Raw genomic sequence first — 24,891 nt, forward strand, 5'->3', positions numbered from 1 at the left:
TATTATTTGACGCGATTGACGCGATTTTTAAAATAAATATTTATTTACTATTATTTTTGATGCATATAAAGCAAAATAATCATGACAAAATTGAGATGGAAGGTTTGAAGCTTACATTAAGTCTCATTTCTTATTATGACATTTGACACACAAAGTTTAATTTAAGTTGTGGGTTCCCCCTGGGTTCTAAAAAGTTGTCGCCACTTTTGGGGGGGGTTAAGGGGACCACAAAAAACAACAGATCTATGATACACAAAATTGGACAACCAAAGTGAATGGTACATATGACTATTTTTTGTGGATAAGAGAATGAGTGAATAAATGTATGCAAGACAAACACCACAGAAATTTATCACTTAAAGATCCATATAAACTTGTAATTATGATTTACAAATTACTCAACTGTTTTTATTAAGACATTTATTTCACTAAGGAAGTTTTTAAGCCAAAGTGTTTCAAGACTGTTAAGTTCCAATAAGGCACTCTCCCACATATTTCATGTAATATTTTTGACAATTTAATGAAATTGAGCCAATTAAAAAACCAAAAATTTGACCAACAATGACTCTTTTCCACAAATTTGCAGCCACATTTTCAAATAGCAATGATCAATGGATCTTTAAATCTTAACTTCAATGACCCCCTTTTCTAAATAATACCTGATCATCTCCATCTTCAACATCAGAATCTGTCTCTGAATTTTCTTCCTTGACTTCTTCCTCCTGAAGATAAACAGAACATAAACATAACAAATTAAACATTTTCCAAGCTTGTGTTTGTAATTTCCATTTAGCTATTAACTACATTGTAGCTAGTTTTGTGAGTAAATTCTTAGTGCACTGCAATGCTGACGATCTCTTCTAAGCCTGTATGCACATTAAATGCATAACAAGAGTATTGAAACCTGTAATGGATGAAACAGAGATACAGTGGCAACAAAGCGATTTACCAATCTAAATTGTATTCTGCCATTTACATGCATAACAATTGTTGCATACAACTGGTCACTGAAACATCTTAAAACAGCCAATGAAAAGAACTGTTTTAAACATAATACTGAGTATTAACTAATCATTCTCTCCTCTATTGAAATAAGCCATCTATAACTATCAACTCCTGTGATTGGTTCCTGATATGTCACCAACCATTCATGGACCAATGGAAAAAGCTGTTACACATCACCAAGCATATCCTCCATCTCATAAATACTACTATAAACCTCAGGGTTTATCAAGTGCATAAACCTGTTTTTATTTCAACAATGCTCTATCTGAGGCTGCAGATAATTTTAGCTACCTTAGTGTGATGTTCAATTAAAATAGTAAATTTGACAAAACTAGGAAACATTTGCTAGATCAAGCAAGTAAAACTTTTTAACCACTCAAGTTAAGAAAAGCTTGTTTACCTGGCAATATTCAATGACATTTTTTGATAGTATGTTAAGCCCTATTTTATTATATGGTTTTGAGGTTTGGGGTTATGAGAATATTGCTATTAGTTCGACAAATATATTTTTTATCTTAAGTAGGCCACAAAGAAATAACATATACCCCGGTATTCCAGTATGTTAAATTGTTGGGGTTGACATGTCTGTGGTAAACTGAATCAAATAAGTTAAATTTAATATTGAACTATGTATAATTTACATGGTATTTTAATTGTGAAGGGGTTGCCAAAATAAAGAATAGTCATCCTAATAAATTATGTGAGGTAAAGTTTTTTTTATAATTGAATTCGGAAATCATTGATTTTCATCATATTCAGAGATCAGTATGAAATATTATCTGTCATGATTTATTGCAATAGATATTTACGCCCTAAGGATTGATATTTTTTGAGTCTTTTAAAGGGAAATTAAACTAATATTAAATCATTTCCTAATTTGCAGGAGACTAGACAGCTTTTTCTTTTAACTGTAAAATTTCCCAATTTCGACATTTTCATTACACAAAATTTCCCAAAATGTCTAGAGTCTTTTTCCCAAAATGGGCAGAAAAAGCCCTGCAATGATAAAAGATTGCTGACAAAAGATCAGATCCCAGATTTTCATATTTCTGTTAAAAAAATAATGTTTTTATGGCTTAAACCTTTACTAACAGTTTAAGAAAAATGCATAAAAAATCAATTTATGTACTTAAATATAAAAATCTGCGATCTAATTTTTTGTCAGCAGTTGTATATAACTGGTTTCCATGCATTTTTGCAAAAATTGGCTCGTTCCAAGACAAAAAATCAAAAAGTTGTCAGAGCATTCAATCTGTTAGAGTGCAGCTTTAAGAACAAGGTCATCATCACTGTATGATCAGAATCTCCAAAATTGGAATAACAATGTTTATGTTTCTTCAAAATGTTTGAACCATAGATTTTATAAAACTGAACCGAAACTAGAAAATTATCTACTATGTTTATCGAAAAACTGGGCTATTACTCTTTATTTAATGCCTTATTTTAATTTACCAGTAGAAAAGGGTCACCTTTAGAGCATTAAAAGAGAAAAAAGACTGTACAATGTGAAATAGTCAAGAAATAAGCAGTTACATGATCTTTTTGATTACAATCAATTTATAAATGTTAAACAGAAATATGTTCATCGTAAACGTTATCCCTATCCAAACATTTTGAACTTTCTGCATGCCAAACTAGAGCTATCACTGAAGGTGATTAATACCACCGAACGCCACCCTGATATGAAATTGCAGTCAAGTATTTGGAAAGCCAACCTATAAATGACAACTTCATTTTATGGACTATCATCAGTCATTCATTTTTTATTATGTTTTTAAGTTAGAACAAGAGCTGTCACAGTATGTGACGAATGCCCCCGAATGTGACATTGACTTATGAACAAGGTCAGTGCATCTTGCCTTTACATGTCAAATACATATGGCAAGTCATTTTAAATTGCCTCTGAACATAAAAAATACCACCCATATTTGACAACCTACACTCTTATGACCTTATATTCAGCATTTTATTGTGAATAAACACTAATTGTATCTATCACCTTAGAGGTAGGGACATGGGTCTTGCACGCGACATCAAATTAAAATCTGTCCATACAAGAGAAAGTAACAGCCCGGACACGACAACCTACACTCTATGTCCTTATATATGCAGCATTCCATTGTGAATAACACAAAGTGTGACCTTAGAGGTAAGGACACGGGTCTTGCACGCGACACGTCCTCTTGATATGTTGAACACATGTGGCAAGTTATTTTGAAATATGTCCATACAAGAGAAAGTTACAGCCCGGACACGAAAACCTATGCTCTATGTCCATATACCCAGCATTTCATTGTGAATAAACAACTAAGTGTGAACTTGACCTTAGAGGGAGGGACACGGGTCTTGCAAGCGACACGTCATCTTGGTATGTCAAACACATGTGGCAAGTTATTTTAGAATATGTCCATACAAGAGAAAGTTACAGCCCGGGCACGACAACCTATACTCTATGTCCATATACCCAGCATTTCATTGTGAATAAACACCTAAGTGTGAGCTTGACCTTAGAGGGAGGACACAGGTCTTGCACGCAACACGTCGTCTTGGTATGTGGAACACATGTGGCAAGTTATTTTAAAATCTGTCCATACAAGAGAAAGTTACAGCCCGGACGCGACAACCTATACTCCAAATCCTTATATGCAGCAATCCATTGTGAATAAACACCTAAGTGTGACCTTGACATTAGAGGTAGGAACACGGGTCTTTCCCGCGACACGTTGTCTTGGTATGTGGAACACATGTAGCAAGTTATTTTAAAATCTGTCCATACAAGGGAAAGTTACAGCCCGGACACGACAACCTATACTCTATGTCCTTATATGCAGCACTCCATTGTGAATAAACACTTACGTGTGACCTTGACCTTTGAGTAAGGGAGACGGGTCTTGCAGGCGACAGGTCATCTTGGTATGTGGAACACATGTGGCAAGTTATTTTAAAATCTGTCCATACAAGGGAAAGTTACAGCCCGGACACGACAACCTATGCTCTATGTCCTTATATGCAGCACTCCATTGTAAATAAACACTTACGTGTGACCTTGACCTTAGAGGTAGGAACACGGGTCTTGCACGCGACACGTCGTCTTGGTATGTGGAACACATGTGGCACGTTATTTTACAATCTGTCCATACAAGGGAAAGTTATAGCCCGGACACGACAACCTATGCTCCACTGTGAATAAACACTAAGTGTGACCTTGACCTTAGAGGTATGAACATGGGTCTTGCACGTGACATGTCGTCTTGGTATGTGGAACACATGTGGCAAGTTATTTTAAAATCTGTCCATACAAGGGAAAGTTACAGCCCGGACACGAGTTATTGAGGCGGACACACGGACTGACGCACGGTGCCATTTTAATATGCCCACCTTTGGGGGCATAAAAAAGGCTTTAAACAATATCAGTGATGCTAATACTGAGATGTTAAAACTGATATATTTGATGTTCTAAAGCACAGAATATACGATTGCCTACGACCATCTATAAATGAGTTAAGTTACTTTTTTACCAGTAGTTTAAAAGTAATGGTTTATATATGGATGGGGTTATTTTTGTTTTGTACAATTTCCGATTGTTATTGTTAAAATTAGAAAATAACACTTTTATAATAGTTTTCAAGTTATGCTCCGGACAAGAAAATGTAACAAAGGGCAGTAACTCTGTAATTATCTGAAACATAATTGCGGTTCCTGTGCACTGCACTTTCTCGCATACATCGATCCGACCTGTCAATCAAACTAATCATTATTGACCAATGAGAAAGCTGCAAATTATTCACTGAGTCCCGTCCGTCATCTTTACCCACACACACAGCAGCGATAACTGTTTACAACCGGACATTTTATTGAAGTTTTAAGACTTATTTGTGAAAATGGTTAAACGATGCGGATGGGGAAAATGTTATGCGGATGAAAGGTATCCGGAGGGACTAAATGGAGGCCGATTTAAACGATTTCCGACCTATAAGCCGACATTTAGAAATGCAAATGCTGGATTAAAGCCTGTGGACGGCCACACGATAAACTGAATGTTAACAGGAGAAAACAGCACGAAGATGTCTGCTCGAAGGTTAGTAAATTAAATTTGGTTTTATCGTAAAACGATCTAAAAACAAACATTTCAATTATAATTCTGAATTCTGCAAATGTTTATTTTGCTTACTTTCTTGTGTCCTAAATATTGACCTCCATGATCATGCTAGTTGAAACCTTGAACAGTTTCCATCAGGTTATGAATGTGTCAAGTTAAAACTACTGTTTTATTGTATAATATGTTACTGACTGACATTGTGGAGTCTTGTCACACTAATTATATTTTACTATTATGCATATTTAAGCACTTTCATGGAGGATATGGACCATCTAAAGAGTATCCTGACCCATTATCAGCTGATGGCTGGAGAATAACATCTTCAAGAAAACTCCCCACAAAGCGGTCACTTGGAAAGGAAACTTATGGCAGCATTTATACACAAAATGCAAGTGTATGCATTTAATACAAGATATCACATGCCTGTACGTTAGAGTTTTATTTATCTTTATTGAGTGCGCGAAAGACTTGAATAACATGTACCATGTAGGATAAATTGCAAAACTGACTGTATTATTTTGTAGACTTCTACTTATTTTTAAAATGCCACTGTTCCATTTTCAATACAAAACAACAGCATTATAGTTACATATATTTTAATACAAGTATTTTGCATGTTACAGAACAGAACACTCAAAAGAACTGAAGAGAACATTATTACACGGAAATTATACAGTTTTTTTTGTGTAAATTTGCATATAAATATATCAACATTACAACAATTTCTTTCAGAGAAAAGCTGGTCCAGGATCCTGCAGACACTGTACCAGGAGTAGAAACACAGACCGAATGTCCATGTGTAAGTGAAACCAACACTCTAACAATGCCTGTGATCTTGTTGTCAGTTCTGTTTTTCTTGGTCTTCACAGGATGTGTGGTAATTTAATGGTGTGAACTCTTTCGGTAAATCAATTGGTGCTGCATTTAAAACAGAGATATTCCCACACTCTTGAGAAATGGTAGGAGTCAGTTTTAAACATCTTGTCTTAAATGTAAAATTTATTATGCATTTATTTTCAGGGACATCACCTTTGGATATGTTTGCACTTATCGCTCAGAATGCTTCCCTAAAAGAACAGTTGTCACAAAAAGAAGTCCAAGTTGAAGAATTACAGTTTGCACTTTCATCAAAGTGTTGTGAAATTCAGATTTTAAAGCAACTGGTGGGAATATAAACAAACTGTAAATGTCGATATAGTTCTGCTCAAAGAAGCAAGAGTTAAAATTTGTTTACATATTATACAGCAATCATATGATTTTATTTCTGCTTCTTTGATATAATTGAATAACTGTTAGTTTATTCATGTTTGGAATAAAGCATTGTAAAGTGAATTGTGTGTTTGTAGTTCATTTATCTAATTAAATTTAAAATTTGTAAACTTGGTCTGTGTATCTATCTGGCAAAAGACAGGTTTCTTATTCTGACTGTGCTACTATGACTTGGTTCACTGGAACTGGCTTGATCTTTAATCCCTTTGGCACATTCCATTGTTGGGGAATACTTGCAACCACCTGTGAACAATGACCGCTCAATCTATAAAAAAATGAAAACAGAGATTGTTGACAGAAGTTATCAAAACAAAATCATGATATCATGCTGTAAAATTGGCATGTGTTTATCCTACACTGACCCGTGAAGTATCATTTGACTTTCCAGATGTTAAATGTCTAAAACGAGGCAGTAACTAGATATATGAAAACCAATAAATTGAAATACAACACACAGTATATTACTTCTTTCTCTACTTGACGACTTGCAATTATTTTTTTCGCATTCCGTATTACGGCATGAAATGTAAAAGACATGGCGATCCAAAATTGCTTATATTACACAATGTATATTTAAGAATAAAGCTACTAGTATAATAAAATGTGTTAAATACAATTGGAAATCCACATACCCTGCCTTTCATGAGCAATACATATATCGTATGGAATCCCTCTCCACATCAACACTTAACATATGAGGCTTGTCGTTTTTTCTCATTGAAGGCCAGCATCTTGCGGTTACATGGCAGACACTTTCCTCTTCCAAAACTTTAATGTCATGAACATAACCTTGTAGAAAGTAATTTAATCCCTTATTAACAACCTTTCCCGATAATTTGGCCTAATTTGGTAAATATTTAATTGATATATTGTCCGGAATCTTCGCAAGAGAACCGGATTCTGATGCTTTCGTAGCAGCGAGAGCCGCCATTTTGAATTTACGCTTGCGGCGCGTAGTAACAATATCTAAGGGGGCGGAGCTTATCTTGGCATCTCGGATCGATGTATTATATGATCTATCACTGTATGAAGCTTTATTAAATTCCATCCAATAGTTTTCAAGTTATGCCCGGGACAAGAAAAAGTATTAAAGGCCATAACTCTTTTATTAGGTAAAATAGAGTTATGGTTCTTTTGCACTGCACTTCCTCTCATTGTGCTTTACCATTGTTATAAAGTTTCAATAAATACCATCTAATAGTTTGCAAGTTAATGTCTGGAGAAAAAATTGACAGCAAAAAACAAATAAAGGGCAATAACTCAGTAATTAGGTAAAGTAAAGTTATGGTTCTTGAACACTGCACTTCCTCTCATTATGCTTTACCATTGTATGAAGTTCCAATGAATTCCATCCAGTACTTTTCAAGTAATACTCCGGACAAAAAAAGTAACAAAGGGCAATAACTCAGTAATAAGCAAGAATAGAGTTATGGTTATTGTACACTGCACTTCCTCTCATTATGCTCTACCATTGTATGAAGTTTAATCCAATTCCATCCAGTAGTTTTTAAGTTATGCTCCGGATAAGGTAAATTGCAACGGACCGACCGACAAACCGACCGACTGACCACAGAGTGACTCCAATATACCCCCTTCAAACTTCTTTTGTCACGGGTATAATTAATAATGCTGAACGAGTCATCTTTCTTATATACATTCTAAAATTAAGAATTAAGGGGTTAAATGTTTTACTGGAATATCCCTAAGATTGCTTGTGTTTAAATTCCTGTTAATCTGTTGTCGGATATAAAGTGCGCATGCGCAGGAATGGCGCATATTTTGAATATCTGGTAAAAATTAGTGGAAAAAATGGATTTTAACAGGATAAGAGAGGATTACTTGTGATAATTTTGTGGTGAATTGTTGCCATGGATACTTACGTGATTATGTGTTCGTTCATTGAGTGATTAGTGATACGGATTACCATACTAACTGAGTTTATGGGGAAGCGGAAGAAAAGTAAAGGATCGCAGATACACCAAAGAGGCCAAATATGGCACAGAATAGCCCTTCTGTTTTCTCGAGTGGACAATCTTATCAAAACGGACAAGCATATTTCGTCCAACTATGGTCAATATCATACGAACATGAATATGAATATGAATGGACATTCACCTGGGACAGGTCAGACTATGGGACAGGTACCATGCACACCGATTACACAGCAAGGTCAGGTGACCATAGATCCCTTTTCAATCCTTATACAACGTCTAGACAGGCTCGACAGCAGATTAGGGCAATTAGATACAATCCAGTCAGCGGTAAACACGATCATTAAACGATTAGATAGTGCAGACCTTAAAATGAAAGACATTTAAACTAGACTATCAGATGTTGAAAAAAGTCGCCAGTTCGATACAAAAACAGTAGACTCAATAGCCACAAAACAACAAGAAATAGAACAGCTTACAAATAGATTAAAGCATCTGGAGTCAGAAAAGGTCACGAATGAAGAACTTATGCACAAACTGAAAAGTGATGAACTTAAGAACAATCTTTTGTTTTTTCGGGTGGAAGACTCAAGTACAGAGTCAGATACTGACTGTACAAATAACATTTTAACCATTGTAGAGGAAACTATGCAAATAGAGGGCGCAAAGCAGAACATGCCACTCAAAACCGAACGGATGGGGCGGTACAAGGCCGGAAGTACTAGACCAGTTCTCGTGAAATTCGACAAATACGAAGACCGAGAAAAAGTACGCCGGGCATGTCCGAAGTTAAAGAACACTGCAGTAGGTGTGAGCCAACATCTACCTAAAGACATCATCGACAAGAGGAGGCCACTTATGGGTGTGTTCAAAAAGGCCAAATCTGAGAAGAAAAAGGTGTTTTTCAAATACGACAAATTATTCATTTATGACCAGGAGTTCGTTCCCAGTACACATTCTAGCAATGATGCCGAATAGGGGTGCTTAGAGAGTAATATTAGCTTTTTACCATGGAATGTTGAAGGCTTAACTGAAGCGAAAAAGACATGTGACAATTTTTCGAACTTTATTTCCAAATATGATATTGTATGTCTATCAGAAACGTGGACTAACAGTAAATCTTGCATTGACCTTAAAGGATATAAAGCTATTCATTCATACCGTAAATTCCAGCACCGCCGCGCGAAAAGATCCAGTGGGGGTGTTATCATTTACGTCAAGGATCAACTACCAAAAGGCATAACTGTAGAAAGGAACAGAGTAGATAGTATTGTGTGGTTAAAACTGTGCAAAGATTATTTTATAACCAAAGACGATTGTTGCAGTTTCCTATATCCCGCCGGAAAACTCGCCAGTACATAATTTGTACGATACAGACCTTTTTACAGAAATTGAAAACGATTTGGAACTTTTTGCACAACGTGGCCAAACGATATGGCTCGGCGATTTCAACAGTAGAGTAGGTCAAAAGTGTGATTTTATAGAGCACGAGCAGATTACTGATCTTGATCTTAATGACTTACTGAACGACCCGCCACCACGACGAATGTCAATGGACCATACAAGCAACAGATTTGGAGAAAATCTGATTGATATTTGCAAATCAATTAACCTTTGTATTATGAATGGCAGGTCTGGTGAAAACAACGATAACGGCAGCTTTACTTGTTATACGCATAACGGAGAAAGTCAGGTAGACTATGTACTAACAAGGTACAATACCTTAAATACTTCAGAGATTTTAAAGTTCATCCATATAACGAACATTCCAACCACACCCCTATCACGTTTAAACTTATAGTTGGAAATGCTAAGCAGGATGAAAAACGAGAATATGCAGAGTTTTATAAATGGAATGACAATGATAAAATACAGTTCTTGTGGGACATAAAGACCGATATCAATCAATTAACCGAGTCACTTCTCAACACGATGGGACATACACAACATAGTATTGAGAACTCAGTTTCTTTATTTACTGAGTATTTAACGTCTCGTGCCAACAAATACTTTAAAAGGTCTGTGCGTGTGAAACGTGGTTACTTCATGAACCATTCACATACGGAGAAGAAGGCATGGTTCAATAGAGAATGTAAAGATAAGCACTTGAAGTATAAGGAAGCGCTCGCAAGACTGAAATGCAACAGATCACCAGCAAATTTTGAAAATATGTAGCGCTGCAAAAAAGATTACAAATATACTGTACGTAGAGCGAAGCGTAATCACAAACTATTGATAGGCAAACAAATGCATGAGTCAAGACAAGAAAGGCCAAGGGAATTTTGGAAACGATTTAAGAAATCGAGAACACAGGCCGACCCCACTATATCACTGAAAGACTTCTATGAGCATTTCAAAGATTTAGCCGATAATTCAGAGGACGGCCCGGATATAGAGATAGAGACATTTTTAAATGATTTTGATATTAATGAACCGGACCGTAATGTAATGTTTGAAGAGCTTGATGATAGAATCACAGCAAATGAAATCACAAAGGGATTAAAAAGCTTAAACGAAATAAGGCTACAGGAAGTGACAATATTTTAAACGAATATTTCATTGAAAGTGCCGATATATTGATCGAGCCCATTTGCATCCTCTTCAATAACATTCTCGACTCTGGAGTTTTCCCCCCAAGTTGGTCCCAGGGAGTGATTGTGCCGGTATTGAAAAAGGAACCAAAAGCTGAAGTAAATAACTACAGGGGGATAACCCTGATTAGTTGTTTTGGGAAATTATTTACTAATGTCATAAACGAGAGACTCAAAACATGGTCAGTAAAATATGACAAAATCACGGACGCGCAGTTCGGTTTCAAGTCTAACCACAGTACAACGGATGCAGTGTTCATTCTTCAAAACCTTATTGAATTATATCTTATCAAGCGGAAGAGAGTATATGCTGCTTACGTGGACTATTCGAAGTGTTTCGATAGGATATATAGAAACGGGCTGTGGTTTAAGCTAATCAAAGAGGGAATAGACGGTAAACTATTACAAATCGTACGTTCTATGTACAAAAACGTCCAGTCATGTGTGAAACACTGTAATAACTTGTCTCAATTCTTCGATAGCGGTATAGGCCTCTTCCAGGGGGAGATAACCTCGCCGATAATGTTTTGCCTCTTCGTGAATGATATTGAACTCCATATGCATCAAAATATTAATGCAGGACTTACCTTGGACCAATTAACAATATTCCTTATTATGTTTGCCGACGATTGTGTACTATTAAGTGAGACCGCCGAGGGATTACAAAAACATTTAGACTGTTTAAGGGATTACTGTGATCAATGGCGTATGCAAGTGAATGTGGACAAGACGAAAATAATGATTTTTAAACGGGGTGGTCGAGGAAGGATTGACGACGTATTTATATATAACGGCAAACAGATTGAAATTGTGAACACTTTTTGCTATTTAGGGTTAGTCATAAGTTCAAACGGTTCTTTTTTGAACTTTGATTTATTTGACGCGTATGTGCTCCCTGTGCTCGAATACTGCTCAGAGTTATGGGGCTCTGCTGCAGCTGAAAATCTGGAACGACTACACAAAAAATTCCTTAAACAGATTTTAAATGTCAAAATAACAACTAATAATTTGTCGTTATATGGAGAAACGGGACGCTTTCCATTAATAATAAACAGAAAAGTGAAAATAGTCAAATATTGGTTTAAACTCATGAACAGTTTTAATTCAAATTGTATATTGTATGAGACTTATCGTATGCTTTTAGACGAATGTGAAAAAGGCCATATAAATTGGTTAACCAAAGTAAAACTATTATTACAATCAGCCGGTTTTAATGAAATTTGGCTGTTTAGAGACTCAGTGCTTAATATACCATGTTTTATAAGCCAGTTAAAATTAAGACTGAAAGATACCTATATAACACAATGGAATGAAGGTGTTAATAGCTCAACAAGTCTTACTCTATTTCGTGCAGCGAAATCCACTTTTGAAATGTCTTGCTACCTGAACATTGTTGACAATGTTAAACACAGACATGCCTTAAGCAAATTAAGATTATCCTCTCACAGGCTTAAAATAGAAGAAGGCCGTTATAGGAACATTCCCCGACATGAAAGGAGATGTGATGTATGTTCATCGAATGACATTGAAGATGAATATCATTTTGTACTGATATGTGATAGATATAAACACTTAAGAGATCATTATATACCTAGTTATTATAGACACCACCTTGTATGTTAAAATTTATTACTCTTCTTAACCCTAAGAAGAAGTCGTTGTTACACAAACTGGCTATATTTACTATTAAGGCAAATCAGATCAGAGACAATATAATTAATATTACAGCGTAACTCAAACTGGATGTTATTGCTCTCTTCTTGTTGTTTCTTTTTGTTTGAATTCATGTTAATTTTTATATCCTGTTGTGCATGCTATGATAATTGTTTTGATGATCATAAGCTGTATATGCTTGTATCTAAATAAATGTTCTGTTCTGTTCTGTTGTCTAACTATTTTAGTTTTGTTGCTAATTCATGTCTTGGTCACCCAAATGAACCACAACAGGTTAATTAACCAATGAAAACAGTTGTTACATACAGTTACCTCATATTCACCAATCATCTCCTCCCTCTCCTGAATGCTGTTATCTATTACTATCACAGCCTGTGCTTGGTCACCAACATGAACCACTACAGGTAAATGCTGGCTGTCTCCAGGGGGTTGCTGGGCAATGGCCTGTAGCTCATTGTCTGTGACCTGTAAAATAGATTTAATTAATGTCATCTAATTTAAGTGGCATTTGTTATGCATGAGCAGCTTGATATAAGGCGTGTGAGCAGAAAACAACTAAACACTTTTCTTTTATTTGATTCCAACTTTTGTCTTATCCTAAGCATATGGCTTAATGCAGAATAGTAAATGTACAAAAGTGGTATCCAGCACATGGGGAAATTGGTTAAATTCCACCAGCATAAATACCATGTAACTTGTTTGATAACTAAGACAAACCTTAAACAATGCTTCAAGTGATCTATTCCTCTGTTCTGGAGTTGAAGATGTGGAAAGAGTTCTTTCCCTTCTCTCTGGCTCTTCCCCAGTCTCGACATAATTGCCACCCTTTTTTCCAGAAATGCCATGTACTTCAATGGAGCCACTAGCTTCATGGTAAACAGAGATTGGGGCCGCAAAAAGCTGTTCTGATGCAGCATAATTCTCAATTTCTGTAACTGAAATATTATGTGAAAAAATCTTTTCCACTGTTCGACAGTCAGGCATGCACAACAATGTATAACATATAGGTTGTAAGGTTTTGCAGTACTGTTAGAATATTAGTTAGAGCACACTCTTCTAACAAATGTGGCCTGGATTCCATTCCCCGGCTGGGAGCATGTAGGTTTTGTTGGTAGTCAGTGGTCACCAAGCTGTTACAGGTGCACAGTTCCATCATTTTAAAGTAAACACATTTAAACTAATGTTACAATGTTCACCAGTCAAATTGAAGGTACACATATTTTTTTTATAACTTGGTGTTGTACAGTGTGCGAAATTAACTGTAGCCCCTAGTTCGAGGCGACAAAAAAAGACCGAGGCAACGAATTTTTTTCTTTAAGATAGCTCCTCTGCACTATGAAATCAAAAGGTATTAATGCACGTTAAGGGAACTTTATTAACATTGGGACATTCATTATGTTCTCCTTAACACCACAAGTCAACCAATTCATACCAATGTACAATATATTCTTCGGTTCTTACTCTCGTCTTCTTCGTGTAGTCGCCAAAACAAAAATTGTCAATGACTCTAAAGCGGCTGTTTATATGGACTTACGTTTACCTTTACACCGTTTACCGACAATAATTTCTCATTGGTACGGATGTTTTCTGATGCAGTGATCTCCCTAGTTGAGCAATACTATACTGTTTAAAAATAATTATTTTTATGGAAATCATATTTCAGACTGTCAATACCCAACACCCCCACCTGCTTACAACACGGGTTGACAGAACCAGCTATGTTCCCTATGCTTACAAGATTAAAATTTTCCCAATTTGACTTATAATTAAAGTTTTTTTCTCTTGCAGATGCATTGAATATCAAGTCCATGATGAACATTATGCTTTCAAACATCTGAAGGGCATGGGTCATTAACGTCATATCAAACATCTGAAGGGCATGGGTCATTAACGTCATATCAAACATCTGAAGGGCATGGGTCATTACGTCATATCAAACATCTGAAGGGCATGGGTCATTCACGTCATATCAAACATCTGAAGGGCATGGGTCATTCACGTCATATCAAACATCTGAAGGGCATGGGTCATTAACGTCATATCAAAATCAATATAAAGAGCAGGGAATAAAATGATTAACATATGTTGACCAACAGGAACCTACAAACTAAAACGAAAATTGATTTTACCTACCAGTCGTGGGTATTACATTTACATATACTGGAATGACTGTCCCCTCACTCTGTTGGTTGGCACCTCCAGTCTTGGCCAAATCTGCAAACATATATGAAAATTATGAAATTATTTAAAATTAATAACAGATTTGTCAAAGGATAATTTGTGTTCCTACTTCTGAATCTTTACAGATAAGTTGCAACAGTGGACATGAATTTTCTTTTGGGCCCTAGCTTGTCTGAAATGTTAATTAAGAGTTTACAAAGTGGCATCAAAATGATTATACCAGGTGGTATAAAAGCTATATATTGAAAAAAACAACAACATATATAAATGTGGATGATGTTGGGAACCGCTTGGCCTCGGTAGCCTAGTGGTTAAGTGGTTAAGTTTCAGCTTCAATGGAAAGTGTTCAGTCTCAATCCCTGGCCGCATTAAACTAAAAATTAAAATGGTACCGGCAGCTCCCTTGTCTGTCACCTGGCATATGAGGAAAGCATCGAAAAATTGGGAGAACATTGTACTGTTCAAACCAAAAAAAATCTCCCATGTATGGCCCGGTGCTTTCCAACAGTTTCTTCAACTCTGCTCTCCCATCAGTGAGTATCTACATCTTCATGAGGGGTTTGACATTAGAGGAAGATAGATAAAAAATATTTACCTGATGTCCTGGCCCTTTTACTGACTTGATCTTCGGCGGATTCACCATCTTCCTTTTCTAGTTGCCCTAAAATAACAATGGAGTAAGCTGACTGTCAATGACAAACATGTATATGCTACATCAGCATGTAACAAACTGCACTAATGTGCAATTGAATGGCAACCAATTGTACAACCTATCACAACACTTCTAAAGCTAGCTCAATACTAGACTGTATATAATATAAGTGCCATTATTCAGGGTGTACATGGTTACACTTCCTCTGTTCATTTTGAAACTCATCCTCGAATTTCAGAGACTAAGATCAGGTTTCAATGCTTGTATTTAGAGTGTTTTTATGGCACCGAATTAAATGGATTGCACCAATTGAATTGCAATGTGAATATGGTAGGAATCAAACCCATGACCACTCGCATTGCAGGCTAAAAGCTAGTCCAGTTGGCGAGACAGTTTAATGCTGCTATAATAAGAAGTATATAAATTAAGGTAGACTCTAGTACACTTAAAATTAGCAAGTAGACTTATTTAGACTTAAGCAGCTAATTAGAAAAGTATTGTTTAAGAATATTTCATTCTCCATTTTAGTTTTTTCATCATATGTTTGCATTGAAGATCAATAGATTAAATTTAATTTACAGTAAGCCTTGGTGTCGGTGGGATTCGAGTGGAGTTGTCATAGTGCAAGACTTGACCAGAACCTTGTTGACAACTAAAAAATCTCTCAAGATAATCTGTCAACTGCTAGTTGGTACACATGTAGTAAAAGAGAACAGGTTATTTATCACATGTATTGCAAGGGTCTTCTTCTGTTCAGTGTCTTTTTTGCTTTTCGGTGTCTTTGTTAAATGTTTACCTACTGGGCTTGTCCCTGTAGTTTGCAGTATATTCTCAATAATTGCTGAATTATGCCCCTTGCTTGTTGGCATTTGATTCACAGCGCTCTTGTTCTAACACACTATGATAAAGAAAAATGTGAACACTCAGGCCTGAAATATCAAGACATTGCCAGTGAAATGATTAAATCACATTCTCATTATGACCTTTGATCCTAACAATGACCTTAACCTCGAATGTAATTAACAAGACGCCCATGAAGACCTTTGCTTTACTGGCATGGCTTGTTCAAGGTCATTTTCTATCAAGAGCATGTTCATATGGGTAAAAGGCAAAATACTGATAGGTCACTTGGAAAATCTGGTGTTAATAGGTGCCACCATTACAGTATTGTAACATATAACATGAAATGTGAATATAGGGGCTCTATTGATTACAGAAATGTTGTCACCTTGAATTACGTCCGTAATGGACCATGGACATTACAGACCAGACAAAACGGACCATATTTTGGGACATTACAGACCATCTCGAGAAACATAACGGACCATGATCTATAATGTTATCAACGTTTTTTTTTTATTTATTCACCCCATCTTCTTTATTCTTTAATAAGTACTTCTATATGAGTGCCTTTTTGGATATGACACCTGCCAAATGACTTCCAACTAACTGTGAAAAAAATAATGTGAAATTCAATTAGACAAATGTGGTAAACGGACATTTGCCCCCCCGGACATTTGCCCCCCTGGATGTTTGCCCCCCTTTTGGACCATGGCGGACATTTGCCCCCCCGCCGTTTTCGAGGGGGCGGACATTTGCCCCCCCTCAATGTTCGAGGGGGCGGACATTTGCCCCCCCTCCATTTTCGATGGGGCGGACATTTGCGATAACTTTAATAATCTTACAAACTATCAACACCAAACATGTGTTTGTATTAAAGTGCGATCCAACACTACAATTAAAGCAATCCCGATCGCGCTAATTACCTATGTGTGCATGATAGGCCATTGGGGGTCACATATGACTGCGTTAGGACTGAACATCTGTAATGTACCTGTAATATGATATGATGAATGTGCTAAAATGAATGTGCTATTTTGATCTTGATTAGTGAATTACTTATCATACCATTCAGAGAACAGAAACGTATTTTTTGCTGTATATACTTGTATATATGAGTGCTATAAATGTGCTATATGACTTCTGATTTGAAATAAAAATATTATAAAAGGATTTACATTGTTGTCTTACCTAAGCCTACATCGTCACATGTGTGACCTGAACGGTGTAATCTGTATTTATATGTAATTAGTGACAAACATACAAACTGGTGTAAATCGGTTGGCAGTTTGCACGTAAATTGAACAAATAGTTAACGAAAAAAATGTTCATTTTTTTTATAAATTAATATATTTTTAATATCTTGGTATAAACTTATAAAACCGGGGGGGGGGGGGGGCAAATGTCCGCCCCCTCGAAAACGGCGGGGGGGCAAATGTCCGCCCCTCGAAAACGGCGGGGGGGGGGGGCAAATGTCCGCGATGGTCCAAAAGGGGGGCAAACATCCGGGGGGGGGGGGGGCAAACATCCGGGGGGGCAAATGTCCTAGAATCGACAAATGTTTATAATGTGACCATTGTAAACTACCTGTGAAATTTCATAAGGTGTAAAAGACATGTGTCCACCTACAGTAAATAAGTCTATAGTAAATTTATTTTTAATAAAATAATATGTAAAATAATTATGTCCATGGTGAAAGTGAATTCAAGATCAGTACCATCTAGGTTCGTGGCATCATTCACTGCTATAAACTTTGTAAGTTTAAAGCCAAAATAAATGTATTGTATTTAAAGAAAGATGTTCGTTTGTTGCAAACTGATGGTTAAAGATGCACTCCTACTGCCAGATAAGATTTACCAAAATAAATGTTATTCTTTAATAATTCCCAAAAGGCTAAATAATGTCAAAATTAATGGTTTTTATGAAGTAGTATAGTAGACCGTAGTAAATCTTTTAGCATTCATCAATCATTTAATATTTTTGCGCTTAGTGCTATAAAATACACGTGTACAATCTTTTTATCAGTAATTAATATTATCCATAAATGCATTATTTAGTAAGTAGTTAAAGCTAGGTTGATCACTCAAAATTGATATTTTTTAGGCATGTATATGTATTGATTTTGAATAAGAGTGTCACTTTAACCCTTGCAGGAAAGGGGTTGCGATCACTGCACTCACTTATGGGGCTGGTTCGTAATATTCAAGTTCCAATTAATATCATGTTTAATCTCTTTGACTCATATGTGTTATCTGTTTTAAACTATGGTTCTGAAGTGTGGGGTTTTATGAATGCGGAAGTCTCAGAGAGAGTGCATAAGAAATTTTGTAAATGGGTTTTAAATGTTAAACAATCCACTAACACTTTGGCCTTGTATGGAGAGTTGGGTAGATTCCCATTGCACATTGAACGCCTAATTAGAATGGTGAAATACCTTTTTAAAGCTCCTCTCAGTAAAGCAAGAACACTGTATTTTAAATGCTATATTACTTGATGAAATTTATACGGTAATGTAGATAACAATGTGTCAACCAAGAACTGGGTGTCAAGAGTTCGTGAGATCCTTCAATCATCTGATCTCAACGAAGTATGGCTTTATCCGGGTTTTGTGAAAACTGAATGTTTTGTGCCTGTTCTTCAGAGTAGACTTCGAGATATTTTTATAAGTAATTGGAGATCTGGGTTAGATTTATCCTCTGCTCTAGATGTACTTTCCGTGAAATTAAAACTAGTTTTGAACAATCAGCGTATCTCAGTCTGGTAGAAAATACAAAATATAGAAATGTTCTGGCTAAATTACGTTTTCCTTCGCATAAATTAAATATAGAGATAGGTCAACATAATAAAATTCCTAGACATGAAAGAAAATGTCCATTGTGTTTTTTAAATGATATTGAGGATGAATTCAATTTTGTTCTTAAATGCCCTGTGTATGCAGACCTTAGACGCCAGTATATTCCTGAGTACTTTATACCCATAGTTTGATGAAATATATTTTATTGATGCAAAGTAGTAATAAAATACTCAATAGAAAATTAGCAATGTATTGTGATAAGGCGTTCAAACTTCGTGATTCGTTGTTATAATTTATGTGTCATGGATGTTTTCTATCTCTATCTTATTTTGATAGGGTAGAAACACATATATTGTGTTGGTTGTATTTTCCCTTTGTTTTGTTATATTGGTACATGTTTGCATCATTTTCCTTGTGCTTACGATGTAATCTAATGCACTTTCATTACCCATTATACGCAGTCATAAATGGTTATATACATAACCAATACATGATTACTGTTTGATCAATCTTAAATAATGTCCGATTGTATGTAATATTCAATTAAAAATATATGATATAATATAAATTCATTTTCACCATTTATATCCCAGAAACAATAAAATCAAATGAATTTAACGTATAATATGCTATTTGTTAAAATTGTTCCATGCCATATATATATATATATATGTTTTTTTGTATGGATATGTGTTATTATGATGATAAGCTTGTTATGCTTAAGTCCAATAAATATTCTGTTCTGTTCTGTTTAAAACTGGTAAATTTGGTTGCATTTAATCAGTGTAAATTCAGGGCTCTCGCGAGGGGGCGACTTGGGCGAAGTGGTCGCCTAAAATTCCCAGACTTCGCCCATTTGTATCATCAAAGCGACATTGACTTCGCCGAAAATTTTAGCACATTGTAAATCTGTCAATCAGCGAGTATTTGGCCAATGTCCCATTAGTCAAAACATCCCAATAAGCCATTCATACAAATTGGTAATCTCCTAATCTGATAATTGGGCCGTGTCATCCAATTACCAAAGCATCGCCAGTAGGCGGAGCTATTAAAAGTTAACCAATCAGAATGTACATTTAGAAGACCCTGATCAAATGATAAAAGTTCGTTAAAATGAGATAGAATTGGAGACATAATTATGAAAAATCGTGTCAAGCATTAATTTAAGTTAAAAAGTAATAAATATATGTATTGAACAAACAATGCAAGACATTTAAACATTGTTGCTTTTGAAGCAGACGGTCATAGCCATCTCGGGCCATCGGCAAGTAGGCGCTAAGAAAATCAATAACATGACGTATCACCAAATATTTTATTGATTTTAGTGAAATGTTCATGTAAAAAATGATTTGTAAACACCAAAAAATATTTATTTTTTTTGCTTTATGTAGAGTTTACTTACAGTAATTTTCTCCTGTCACAGTTACGATGTCAAAAAAAAAATCGGCGAGATCGCCATTTTGTCAGAACATTTTCCGAGTTAATTTTTCAACTTCCCATTATGTATTGGTAAATTTTTCATCAAGGACACTGATTTAAATGTCATTTGGTTCTTAAATGTCAGCATATTTAAAGTTATTTAGCCAGAGACAAGTAAATAACAGCACAGCTGAATGTGACATTCGTACCCTATCCCGAACGTACCAAAACAAGATTCGTCCCCCTACTATATTGACAGTTCATTTATGAGGTCATTATGATTAGTTCAAATCCTTAGATGTATTTTTTGGTTCATTTTAGATGCTATTTGGAGATAAACTATGTGACATTGACTAATATACTTTTGCTGAGCCAAAAAAGATACATTATTTTATGAACATTTTATATAGTTATAGCAATCAATTTGAATGTGAATATAAACTGAGGTGTGTGGTATGGCATAGTTTTTGTATCAGGTGTTATGAAAAGTATCACTTCTCCCTAAAGTCTCCCCACTTCTCCCTAAATTGACTGAAGGGAGAAGTCACTTCTCCCAAAATTTTCAGCCTAGTGAGAGCCCTGAAATTATTTGTAATTATAGCCGGTAATTATCAGCGGTAATTTATCAAAGAAATAAACATTATACTGACAACCTTTAATTGGCAATCATAAAAGTGTGAAAACCCATCTTGATGTGGCACTCTCACAGAACCATTCAATTAAAACAGTTGTAACGGAAAAACACATATATGACATCCAAAGTTTTTTCAGAAAGCAATCGAGCACCTATAAGTACGAGGGGTGTCCCAGAAGTTCGCGGAATAACGTCATCATTCGCAAACGCAAATAGGTATTATCTTGACATTTATTGAGAATGTATTTTAAAATAATTGGTGTTTAGCGCTGGTATTTTTAATTTCCCTTTTCTTCTTAATCTTGACATACTTGGTATCCATAGCAACTAACCTACCCTTACCCGGAGCAAGCAAAGATATTAGTAAAACTTTGTTATTTTATATCACTTAAAGGTGAGTTAATATTCCGCAAAATGAAGTGACGTTAACAGCATGTATGGACGTCATTTCCTGAAAACGTCAACGTTATTGCTGTTTCCATTTCAATTTTGTTGCAACTTGAGTAGCATCACAGTTTCAAAAGCAACGTCGGCATGACGTCAACAGATGATGTCGAGTTACGGAGTGCTTTGAAAATGTCTGTAGGCCTTCAGATGTCGCCAGCAGAAACCCTAATATTGATAAGAAGGTCGACAACACTTTAACCGTTCAGAAAACTGTCCCTTTAAAAGTGGCATGAGCGATTCTGCAATGGTAGTTTGTCTATAAAAAATGACACCAGGGCCGGCCGGCCAGTGCAAGTGAATTCGAACAATGATCAGGTTATAGACCATATCTTCAGTCGACATCTGACTTTATGCAAATGACACAAAGGATTGTTTTGACCCTTGACAAAGAGTGGACGTCGAGACAGTGCAGAAATTGATCAGCAGATACCGGAAATGTGTGAACGCGCACGGAGATTACATCGAAAAAATTAACAAAGAACTCGTATTGTGACGTCCGCTGATGTTCACGACGTCGTTTGTGCTCCGGGTGTTGCGTGATGGGTGGTTTCCGAATATCCGATAGTGGATTTATGTATATTGTAAGCTTTTGATATCTATACAATAATGTTTCGAAATATTAAATATTGTCTTGCTGATTTTTTTGTTCAAAATAACCAGTATTGCAAAAGTTATTATACAATTCCGCGAACTTCTGGGACACCCCTCCAACATATAAATTAAAAATCATTGTCCGCAAATATGGTATGTTATAAAGTTCAAACAAACTGTGAGTAAAATTATATATCATGGTCCGTAATGTCCTGAAATGTGGTCTGAAATGTCCCCAAATCTGGTCCGTTATGTCTGGTCCGTAATGTCCATGGTCCGTAATGTCTGTGACCCGTCACTTTCAATGGCCATAATCCAGTGGGATGATCTGGCTTCTTTTCAAAAGGCACTGAGGCCTCATGATTTCTAACTACTGCCATTTTTTTTGAAGATTAAATTAAAACTTGAGGCTCTGGTCTGTTCACAAGCACAATTATAGCAATTTTGGTCATTTACAAAGGACCATAACCCAGTCATGCATGGGGCAAAGCTGGTTGGTTTTTGAAAAGGAGTGATTAAGTCAACACTTAACTTTTGAAAAAGATTATTAGTCATTGGATAATAAATGGAGGCTTTATTGTTCACAAGCTAAATTGTAGCAAATTAAACTAGAAATGTGTCCATAGGACACGGATGCCCCCACTTCGTTTTTTTTGTCACAGAAAATAAGCCATAATGATTTTTGAAGTATTTTTGGCAAAAAAGGGCCGTAACTCCTAAATGACTAAAGCGATTTCCATGACTATCGAACTTGATCAAGATATTATGGTCACAAACATGTGTTTAAAGTTTGGTGAGGATTGGACAAACAGTTTTCAAGAATTAGATCGGAAACAATCTTCGGGACGTATTTTTCAAGTCTTTTTTTGCAAATAAAGGGCCGTAACTCCTAAATGACAAAAGCGATTTCCATGGCTATCGAACTTGATCAAGATATTATGGTCACAATCATGTATGTAAAGTTTGGTGAGGATTGGACACATACTTTTCAAGAATTAGATTGGAAACATATATTTTTGAAGTATTTTTGGCAAAAAAGGGCCGTAACTCCTAAATGACTAAAGCGATTTCCATGACTATCGAACTTGATCAAGATATTATGGTCACAAACATGTGTTTAAAGTTTGGTGAGGATTGGACAAACGTTTTTCAAGAATTAGATCGGAAACAATCTTCGGGATGTACGTACGTATGGACAGACGTACGTACGGACAGACGTACGTACGGACAAGGGCAACCCTATATGCCGCCACTTTGTGGGGGCATAAAAATTTCAAGGGTCATAATCAAGTCATGCATGGGCGGATCTGACAGGTTTTCGAAGGAACCGAGGCAAATCAATATTTATGTTAACTACTGTCTGATGGAAGATGGGTAAGAAACAGAGGCTCTACTGTGTTCTTAAGTTGTTTTTTAGCAATTTTGAAGATGGCCACCACACCCACGCATAAGCTCTTCTGGCCAATGCTAAAAACTGTGACCTTGATCTGTTTGTTATAATTAGGCAAGACATTTTGTTAAACATTCCTGCAAAAACTTATCAAAAGCTATGCAATAGTTGACATATTTATCATGTCCAGGTTATCATATGTTAATATGGTATAAATAACTCATAAAATCTAGTGTCGCCAACATAGGCTACCTTCCCTAAAATATTTAGTAGACTGGCCTACACTGGGGCTTGCCCGATTTTTAAAGTGTGATCATTATAAAATATTGCATTCAATGTTAAATTATCACAATTTGTACCAGTTAAAAACTGTGCATGTAATAAAGATGATATAAAACTGCTTATCGCGAAAGTTAGAGTCTTAATTTTCCCCGGCTTACTAAACCGAAGGCTGGGATTTACCATAACCCGGGAAAACCCTTCCTCGAAAATGGGTTCTTCCGATTTCTGGGTATGTCATTCAACATACTAGCTACAAATAACAGTGTCAGTTACACCTTAATGTATTTTAATTACTTGAAAAAAGATTGTTGAAACACCACCTTATCAAATCCAGTATCACTTACTCTTCTGAGGAGAAATATCGTCCCCTTCTTGACGTGGCATTCCCAAATGGCTGACCGAGAAGTTTTGCACCGCGTAACGAAATGATTTCCCTCAGATTGTGAAGAAATCCATTAGAGTGTTCATGATTGATTGGTGTTATAATGTTCTGCGTGTAATTCCCTCTCTAACTGCAAGTTTTGTTAGTTGAATCACATCGGGGTTCCCATAAAAAAGGTGAAAAAATACCAGGGTTTCTCGGCTGCGCGGATAAGTAGGTCAATGACGTCAAACATCTTGTTTTATTCCAGCACGAAAACGAGGCGGAACTCCCGCCAAATATAGGCTACATTCCACCATTATGTAAATAATCGCGAATTTCACTTAGCAAAATATTATAAAGCATGGTTTATTCAGAATCATTCGTAATATGTATGCTAAGGAAAAATCATGTGTTAAGGTGAATAATACATTGTCTAACTTCTTTAGTAGTCATACTGGAGTACGCCAGGGTGAGAATTTGTCTCCAATTTTGTTCTCTATATTTTTGGCTTCCTAGTAAAATAGCCCCCATTTTGGTCAAATAGCCCCCACTCACATTTTAAAATTGGGCAAATAGCCCCCCCCCAAAACGCCCCCACTTTTTTATTTTTTCTATATGTATGTATGCATACTTATTTTATTCCAAAACATTTTAAAACCTTTATTTTACAAAATGAAGTGCAATTAACATTATTTGTATACTGTATTAATAAATCTGATTTTAATTAA

The 24,891-nt window shown here is 35.9% G+C and overlaps 1 protein-coding gene and 1 long non-coding RNA gene across 2 annotated transcripts in view; one reads left to right on the forward strand and one right to left on the reverse strand.

The window, feature by feature from the left end:
• LOC128204045 (uncharacterized) overlaps positions 1-24,351 on the reverse strand; it is a 45,265-nt gene extending 20,914 nt beyond the window's left edge. Inside the window, exons 1-6 of the mRNA XM_052905373.1 lie at positions 24,144-24,351; positions 15,346-15,411; positions 14,703-14,783; positions 13,287-13,504; positions 12,882-13,034; positions 660-722 (exon numbers count right to left, since the gene is read on the reverse strand). Of these exons, the coding sequence (XP_052761333.1) occupies positions 660-722; positions 12,882-13,034; positions 13,287-13,504; positions 14,703-14,783; positions 15,346-15,411; positions 24,144-24,183 (621 nt within the window). The 5' untranslated portion in view covers positions 24,184-24,351. The remainder of the gene's footprint in view (positions 1-659; positions 723-12,881; positions 13,035-13,286; positions 13,505-14,702; positions 14,784-15,345; positions 15,412-24,143) is intronic.
• Positions 4,819-6,606, forward strand: LOC128204047 (uncharacterized). The gene is made up of 4 exons (XR_008256078.1): positions 4,819-5,083; positions 5,352-5,529; positions 5,837-5,903; positions 6,125-6,606. It is a non-coding gene; the product is annotated as an uncharacterized LOC128204047 (long non-coding RNA).
• Positions 24,352-24,891: the final 540 nt, after the last annotated feature.

Source organism: Mya arenaria, chromosome 10 (assembly GCF_026914265.1).
Source record: "Mya arenaria isolate MELC-2E11 chromosome 10, ASM2691426v1".
In the NCBI taxonomy this organism is placed as follows: Eukaryota; Metazoa; Mollusca; class Bivalvia; order Myida; family Myidae; genus Mya; species Mya arenaria.